The 9,470-nt window shown below is 39.3% G+C and overlaps 1 protein-coding gene across 1 annotated transcript in view; it reads left to right on the top strand.

The window, feature by feature from the left end:
• Positions 1-9,470, top strand: part of LRRFIP2 (leucine rich repeat (in FLII) interacting protein 2) — a 96,862-nt gene that overhangs the window by 78,481 nt on the left and 8,911 nt on the right. The window contains 4 exon segments of the mRNA XM_015561271.1: positions 1,526-1,618; positions 7,097-7,198; positions 7,468-7,600; positions 9,177-9,226. Coding sequence (XP_015416757.1) covers positions 1,526-1,618; positions 7,097-7,198; positions 7,468-7,600; positions 9,177-9,226 — 378 coding nt within the window.

Raw genomic sequence — 9,470 nt, 5'->3', positions numbered from 1 at the left:
ACAGGAGGTTATGGTTCCATTCCCTGGCAGGGGACATGCCTGGGTTGGGGGCTCAATCCCAAGTAGGGTGTGTGCAGGAGGTAGCCGATCATGATTCTCTCTCATCATTGATGTTTCTATCCCTCTCTCCCTTTCCCTTCCTCTCTCCGAAATCAATATAAAACTATTTTAAATAAATAACCATTTAATAGATGAAAAGAAATGACTATTTTTCTGTTTGTGCGTTTGTGTTCTTTTTCTTCATTTTTGAGAAGAATTGAATTGAAACTAGCCTACTGAAAGCAAGGAAAATTTGACTATTCTAAATGCAGATACAGATAACTTTTAAAAATACAAAATTACATGGAAATTAGTTGTCTTAGTTTTTCCATATATGGCAAGAAGTATGTTATCCAAATTCTATTTCCTGCTGGTATTTTTGAAAATGTGAATCCTCTCCCTTTTTGTCCTTTTGTATTTTTGTGTGTCGTTGTGCCAGCCACTTGCTACTTCTGTTTCTAAATTGAGATAGATACTTTTCCCCTTTTATGATTTAAAAATAGTAATAACACGGCTTCTCAAAATCAGTAGCTTAGAAATAGTTAAGTATTCTAGTTTTTAATTTGATGATGTCATTCAAGAGGAATTGTAATGTATGATTTCTATAATTTTTCACTGTTGTTTCTTTAAAAACTCGGTGCTGGGTATACAAACTTTAAAAATACTAAATTAGTTTTAGGTGTTTCTTATTTTTAGAATTAACATCTCTTAGATATTACTAACCATGTTTATGTATAACTGAAAAATCTTGAGTATGACAAAACAATGCTTTTTGGTCTGCAGAATCGCATGGTAAAATATATAAGAAATATGTATAAGGAAAGTAGGAGATCATAATTTACCAATAATGCATAAAAGAAAACCTGTTAAACATAAAAGGCTAATTGAGCATCATTGCCTAAACAGAAGAGTTGTTTAAGAATTACTAAATACTGATTTCTAGTTTTTGTAAACATTGATGTATTCATTTATAATGCGTGATATTCTTTCTAGCATAGATTCTAACAAAAATTCAAAATGACGAAGCTGAGATATGTCTCTCTTGTATTTTTTTTAGTCCTGCTTAAGAAAATAAAATTTAAAACTGCTGGTTGTTCTTTATGATAAGGATCATAAGCAAATCTGAATTTCCCTCTTTAGAAATGTAAGTTTTCCATGTTTGGAAAAGGCAGTTCTCAGGAAGAGTCCACATGTGGAGCTGGAGCACACAGAAACCCCAGCTGGCTTGCTGCCACATAGCTGTGGTTGGAACGCTTATTCCCAGCCCCCTTCCTTACGTTATAGCGGGGAGCCACCGAGAGGCCTGTCTCCAAGACCTGGGTGTCATCCTTCCTTTCAGCAAGCAGCTCCTGCTTTTCTGTTCCTCACAGACTTTCCCCTTTACCTTTGTTAAACTAGCTTTCTCTTTGTTCTGTTTTCCTCCTCTCATCCCCGCCTTTGTTTCTTTCTGCTCTTTCATTACTTCTCTTCCCCTCTTCCTCTGCAGGAGAATCAGCGTATGCAGCAGAAAGTAGACACCATGACAAAAGAGGTGTTTGAGCTCCAGGAGACACTTCTTTGGAAAGATAAAAGCATTAGGGTATGAAGTGAAATTGGGCTTTGCTCCCAAGCTCATCGACGAGGAATAGACCAATATAATTTACCTTAGAGATTCCAAAAGATCTGTCCTTTTGACTCTTTTTAAGTATTTAGTCAGTGTGAAATGTAAGCAGACGACAGAAACTTCTAGAGGAAAACCTGATACCATGCATGGAAAGAACTCTACTTTCTCGCTGCCTCTGGGCTTGTGAAACCTACGAGGAAGAACTTTCTAAGGAAGTTGTTCTTTATTTCCTCAGGACTCTTATCCAGAAGCAGCCACAGGCATTTAATTCAAACTCTGTGGGTAGCTTTATATCCTGACATGGCAAGAATTTGGATAAGGAGTAAGAGGAAAAGGAGTGGGGCCAGGGGAAAGGTTATTAGCATTCCATAAATCCTTGGTAAGTAAAATAGGAAGAGATTAAAATCAGTTTAATTACAGGAGTGGATAAGAATGTCAGATTTGCTAGAGCTGCCAAATTATGACATCATCTCTAATTATAACCTCGTAACTCCCCAAAGCAGGGGCCCAGATAAGGAAAAAGTCTTCAGTGCTTTTTTGCTAAGCCCTTTAGGCTGAAAAGATTTCCACCAGCTCATCCCGCGTGCCCTTTGACTGGCAGCCCCATCTCATGGCATGAGCTATCTGTTCCGCAATTGGGGGACCACATAGCCATAGTAGCCAGAGGCTTACCTTCTCAGGGAAGGGCTGTGGTGGGGATGGGAGAGCGGGGGGTGGGGTGTAGGGGTGGGGTGGGGGGCAGGTTAGGTGGGTTAGGGAAAGGTAGCAAAGATCCCCAAGAGCACTTGTGACAGATATAACCCTGTGGATCACACCCTCCATTGTTAGGGGCGGTCTGTTTATATCCAGTTCTTTTCACACTTCCAGTCACCCTATCCTGTCATTAATGAGCACCTGGGAAACAGAATGACTTCTGAAGAATTTGGTAGACCAAAAGCTTTAAAGCAGTGGTTCTCAACCTTACTAATGCCACGACCCTTTAATACAGTTCCTCATGTTGTGGTGACCCCCAATTTCATTGTTACAAATTGAACATAATTAAAGCATAGTGATTAATCACAAAAACAATATGTGATTATATATGTGTTTTCCGATGGTCTTAGGTGACCCCTGTGAAAGCGTCGTTTGACCCCCAAAGGGGTTGCGACCCACAGGTTGAAAAATGCTGCTTTAAAGAAATAAAGCAACCTTTTAGAGTTTCTAATACTTATACCACGTTTCTAAAATTCTAGAAGAGCCTTCTGGAGTATAAATTAACTCTGTTAACAGTTTTAAAATTGTAAGCTACTGATTTTATTTAAATTTTTACTTGGGAAATTTAAAATGAGATGTGAAAAATGTATAGCACAAAGCACATAATTTAAAAGTTTAAAATCTTGTCACTGTCTAGAATGGGGTTTTTTTAGGACCTTACATAATTTTCTTTAGCACCTATTGGCAAGCCTCTGGTTCCTATTTTGCATAATTATCTCAGTATTTTAAACTGATTATTTTGGTCTGGCCAAGGAAAAATTCCAAAACTCTCAGTCCAATAAAATAGCTCTTTAAAATAAAACAATTTCTTTCTTACCAAAAAGCTGAGCTGATGGTTAAGATATAAATTATTTGACTTTTTAATTTTCTTGGCATTATTAAATAAGGGATATCTTCCTTCTATATGGTATATAATAATGTGTTCCTTTGGATTTAAAAAAATTAACTTTTAAAACATTTTTGAGATAATTGTAGATTCATATGCAATTGTAAAAAATATACAAAGAGATCTTGTATGTACTTTACCTGGTTTTCCCCAAATGCAACATCTTGCAAAACTATATAGTACAGTACCACATCCAGGATATTGACTTTGAAATAGTCAAGATACAGAACATTTTCATCACTGTTACAAGGCTCCCTCCTGTTGCCCTTTTATAGCCATATCTACTATCTCCCCTACTCTGTCCCAAGCCCTGGCAACCACTAATCTGTTCTCCTTTTCTATGATTTCGCCATTTAAGAATGTTATATAAATGGAATTATACAGCATATAACTGTTTGGAAATACCTTCTTTCACTCAGCATAATTCCCTTGAGATTCATCCAAGTTGTTGCATGTATCAGTAGTTTGTCATTTAAAAAAAATTAAAAACTGTGATAAAGTACAAATAACATAAAATTTACTACTTTTAAGTGTAGAGTTAGTTATGGTATTAAGTACATTCACATTGCCGTGCTTCCATCGCCACCATCTATCCACAGAACTCTTTTCATCTTATTTACAACTCCCAATCTCCTCCTCTCCCCACCCCCTCCCAACTCCCATTCTACTTTCTGTCTCTAAGACTTTGACTCAAGGCAGCTCATATGAGTGGAATCATTAGTATTTGTCCTTTTGTGACTGACTTACTTCACTTAGCATATGTCCAAAAGGTTCATGATATTGTAGCATGTGTCAAATGTCCCTTTTTAAGATAATAATATTCCATTGTGTGTATCTACCACGTTTTGTTTATCCTATCATCTGTTGATAGGCACTTGGTTTGCTTTTACCTTTTGGCTGTTTTGAATAATGCTGCTGTGACCATGAGTTTGTAAATACCTTTTTGTGACCCTTCTTTTATCTCTTTTGGGTATGTACCCATGAGTGGAATTGCTGCATAAATGGCAATTCTAGGTTTAATTTTTTGAGGAACTGCCATATTGTTTTCCATGGCAGCTGCACCAACATTGCCATCAACTCGGCACAAGTGTCCCAGTTTCTCTACATCCTTACCAACATGTTTCCTGTTTTGTTGATAGTAGCCATCCTAATACGTGTTATGTGGTCCTCCCTTGACTTACAACATTTTCAACATGGCCAGTGACTACCTAATGTATCACTTATCTCTTGCTTCATTTTCAAGATTTAAATTTAGTAACTTTATGGAAGAGCATGACCATTATTCTTTTGTTAAAGTTCAGTTTTCTTTAGTTCCTCACTGACCCTAGTGCTCATGTCTTTATCCCCAAGGCTGTTCCAAGCACCAGGTGGCCATGTGCAATATGTATAAAGTACTTATATATCCATATATCCCAATATAAGACTCACCCCCATTCTGACTACCCTGTGCAATTATATGGAGAGTTAACCTGTTGCCCAAAGTTCAGCCTGTTATACATATCTTTAAGGCTTCTTGACACTAGAATTTGAGGTTAGGTCAGGGATAAAGAATTATTTAGATTGTCACAAGCATGTACTTTTTACCCTAAAAAAATGCACTGTAGGAACTATTATTGAATGCAGACACAAGGGTAGTGGTTAGATGTTCAGGTAATACAGAGGATTTCAGATCCAGCATGTGGTCTAATTATACGGTATTTCAGTCCTCTTGAAACTTTGTGGTGAAATGGAAGCACTTACAGGATGTATTTTATTTTCCCATCCATAATTATGGGAAGACAAAATTAAAAAGTCCAAAAGTAAAGATAAAATTCGCTGCTGTAAGATGTGGAAGAGGAGCAAAGGGCATATTCGAGCATTTGCTAGAATTCCTAGTTTCAAATTGGTCTGTTCCTAAGAGATCATTTCTGTTCGGTGGTGGTGTTTATATAGAGCATGTTGTGATAGTGATCACTAACTCAGTACATGTGCTGATGCACGGCCTAACTGTGCACGCAGACACCCATAACCACAACTGTCTGACCCAGCAGACAGAACAGCAGCTGTCAACGGTAGAGTGTTGCCTGTGCTTTGCTGTCACGTTTGGTATTAATGTAGTGGAGTGTTAATATTAATGCCTTATGATTTTAGAAAATCATTATTAATTCACAGGCAGACTCCAGACATGTCATACAGTGTGAGTTGTTGAAAGGAAGTTAGATTTTGATGTTGCAGTTTGAGTGAGGAGTAGGACTTGCCCGGTGGACCACTTTTCCAGCAGCATCTGGACGACAGCAAGGAAACAGAATTGTGGCCTTCGTGGTGTTGCCATACAGAAAAAGTATGCAAGAGCTTCAGAACCAGAAAGAACTGGATTCATTTTCTAGCTTTATCACTTACTGTGACGTTGAGCAAAAAAATATAACTTCTCTGAGCCTCAATTTTCTGATTCGTGAAATGGGCATAAGACAAAATACAGGGTATGTAAGGGGGAAATTATATAGATATACTTATTTATATGTGTAGATAACACTGTCTATATAGTTGGAGTTACGAAAATTGTAGTTTGGGCTGTATAAATCATAGCTGCTCTTATCCCTTACTTCCAGTTTGGTTGCAGAATAGGATTATGTCTTTAAAGATTGTCCAACTCTTGAGTAACCAGTCACTAAGCAGTTGACCACTTCTAAACCCAATAAACTAAGAAGAAAGTGGCCTGTTGTAGTTTACTCAGATGAATGGGAATGCTGGCAGAAAATGTTAAATATATGAACGAATGGATGGAGAAAGGCTTTTTCGAATAGCCCAGCTGTCAGGCCCCTGAATAGACTGCCTAACGTGGGTATGTTTTGAGGCCCGAGGATCAAAGTGTGTTCCTGCTTCTGCACTGTCCTCAGTTCTGACAGCCGTGAGATTCAGGCAGTGGCAGGACAATGCAAATGGAAATAGCAGCTGGCTCCCCTGAGCCTCCCGTCTCATGCATGGCAGGCGGCGCTTTACGCCGAGGCCTCTTGAGCCTGTGCCCACCCCATGGGAGCTGAGGTTACCCCTGCCCCTTTTTCAAATGAGGAAACTGAGGCAAAGATAAGTTAGTATGTGCCAGGACTCAAAAGCCAGGTTCCTGAACCCATATTTGCTACCCTCTGTAGGTGGGCTGTATTTATTTTGTTAGTGTGTTATTTTTGTTTTTCACATTTTGAAGGTATATCAGAAAACCAAATTACTCTTAATTGTATTTAATTAAATTAACAAAGTAGGTTCTCAAGAATCCCTTTGGAGATTAGCCATTTTTAATTAAGTGGTATTTGAGGAATATTTTGCCACACTACTTGGAGAAAAATCACTACAGCCTACATTTAATTAAAATACCTTGTGCATACTGGTCATTTTTCTTCCAGAATTTTTTTTAAAATCAAGTATATTCTTGAATAAACTCTTTTAGTTGAAATCTGGGGGTTTTGTTTGATTGATTCGCCAAATGAAAATGTACTAGGAGATCAGTAAGGTCAACTTTATTTCACTATTACTGCTGCCTTCGTTTTCCATTTCCTGTTTGTTCATGAACTGGAAAAGAAAGATGCGTTTTCTTGCCTGATGTGATAAGCATGTTTTGTCGAATTTATGCATGATTAACCAGTTGCTATTAAAACTCCCTTCTGGAGATATATATCCATCTAACTTCGTATTTCCTCCCATCTCTCACTGCTGTTTCCAAGCTCCTAATGTTGCCTTGTCTTTTATGCCTTTATCTTTATTTGATTCGGGTACTTCTCTGCTCCCTTTCACTTGCTTTTTTTCTGTGCCATTCTGTCCCTCGCTACCCTGTCTAAAACCAGGCCCTAGAGAAGCAGAAGGAATACATTGCCTGCCTTAGGAATGAGCGAGATACGCTCAGAGAGGAGCTGGCTGACCTGAAGGAGACGGTGAAGACAGGAGAGGTATGTTAGCATCAGCTTGCAGCTCATGTCCCTCAGCGCTTTCTTCTTCCTTCCTTTCATCCTGTCATCTTTCCTGGCATGAGTACAAACCACAGTGATCGTTCTTCAGTCCATATTTGGTAGGCTTAAGTCATTTCTTCTACAGAGCTGTATTCCATGTAACTAGCTCTACCCGGTTTTACCTGTGGCAACCTGTTGTCAGTCACCTCACAGAGCATGCCCCCTCCGTGTGGGCCATCCTTTGATGCTGGGTTTTTTCTTCCCCACAGAAACATGGCTTAGTTATAATCCCCGACGGCACTCCCAATGGTGATGTCAATCATGAACCAGTGGTTGGAGCCATCACTGTGGTGTCTCAGGAAGCTGCTCAGGTCTTGGAGTCTGCAGGAGAGGGTCCTCTAGGTAAGACACTGGTTGCTACCTAGACTTGGGTTAAGGTGACCCTGTTAGACTTCCAGCTTGTTAATTCCCATTTTGGAAAACAAAAACTACACAAAGACTGTCTGAGCCTTATCTAGATCCTTAATGGGAAGCAACCTGGGCACATTATTTTTAGACATCTTGACCGTGGGAGACCAGCATTTGGTCATTGGAGTCCCCCAGCTGGAAGCACTGTGGGTATACACACATTGCTTTTTCACTTAGAGGTAGCGCATTGCTTTTTCAATTAAATATAAACCTGGTCCCAGGGAACCAGTGGGCCGGTAGGCGACTTTCCAAGTGTATTTTCTTCCTGGAGCATCTGGTTCTGTGTTCGGCTTATCCCAGGGCTCTTGCAGCTCTTGCCACCTCATTTCTTAAGGCAAGAAACAGATGACCAAGAAGGCAGATATCGGTGTTATTTCTAGAGCAGGGCTTCTGAGCCTCTCAGAGTCCAAGCCTCTTCAATTTAACCCTTTGAGAATCTAGTGACACCTCTCTCAGGAAACCACACAGATGCTACCAATTATCTCCACTAAAAATCCTGCTCTCCAGGAAGAAATGACCCAGATAGATACTGTATCATCAGCCTCCTTTTACTTATTTAAAAAATGATCTCTTCTTCATGTTTTCATAGATGTGTAGGTTACCTAGAAGAGTGGGTTATAAGAGTGGAGGAAGTAAAAAAACTCTTCTAAAGTTAGTGAGCACAGTCTCGAATGTACAGACTTTCAGAAATGTGATTGTAGGGCACTGATGAATCAGAAGATGCTAGGAGAGAGAGCTGCTCTAGGGAATGGACTGGGGATATGATCCAGAGCGTTTCCTCTGCTTGTTTGGAAGGTGCTGAAGAAACCGAACTTAGAGTTAGCTGGGACCCTGACTGGTTGTAGGAGGTGCTGGCTAGGTGTCAGCTGCTGCTTTTATTCATCTGTGGGTATCCCCTCAGCCCAAGGGGCCTGTAGTAATATATGTGCTCCTCTCTCCGGGCCCGGAGCAGCCCCAGTGATCCTGCTACAGAGCCTGATTAAGCCCTTGGTGGCCTGCATTTTAGAGCTGGGCCTATCATCCCCCCACTGCTGTTGTGGGCCTTTGCTTCTTCCGGCATTGTGTTCCTCTGTTTTGTTTTTGTTCCAGCTTCTCTTCTCAGTCCCACTCTTGACCCCTGTCTTCTATCCCATATTTTGTTTTTTCCTGCTAAGGGCTTAATTAAGCTTGTGGGAGCACTCTTAGCATTTGAGTTGTCTACTAGGGAGAGCTTGCAAAGTTTTGAAACAAGGAAATGATCTTTGTACTTCAGTTTGTCTTTAAGTGGAAAATCACTGCTCTAGGGAGCACATGTATTTAGTGCCCTGATAAATATCAGTTGTATGGAAATATGTGTTGAATAATGAAGTATTTTTCCTTAACACCATCAAGCCTTCATGTCTTGATAGTCAGAGCTGTAAATTGTTTATCAGGTAACATTTGCTCTTTTATAATTTGTAGAATTATTTTTAATTGTTCATATACTACATCATTACAAATTTAAGTTTACAACCTTTTTTGTTTGTTTTAGATGTAAGGCTACGAAAACTTGCTGGAGAGAAGGAAGAGCTACTATCACAGGTATTATTAATTGTAACTAAGTCACATGGTAAAATGTTAGCAAACTATTGTACACTAGAAAGAGATGCGCTTATTTTAAATATCAGCACTCAAGTCAGATTTGAAGGATAAAAAGATAATTCATATTTTACCTCTTTGTTATTTCCTGTTTTTTAAAAATTACTTATAGGATACATAGTTTGAGGGTGGAACAGTTCTACAAACTTTGGTATGAACCCGGAAGTGCTCTGCCCTCCCCCACCCT

This window comes from Myotis davidii, unplaced genomic scaffold, assembly GCF_000327345.1.
Source record: "Myotis davidii unplaced genomic scaffold, ASM32734v1 scaffold395, whole genome shotgun sequence".
Taxonomy (NCBI): Eukaryota; Metazoa; Chordata; class Mammalia; order Chiroptera; family Vespertilionidae; genus Myotis; species Myotis davidii.
The sequence above is the reverse complement of the archived record's forward strand: the minus strand, read 5'-3'. Positions and strand labels throughout refer to the sequence as shown.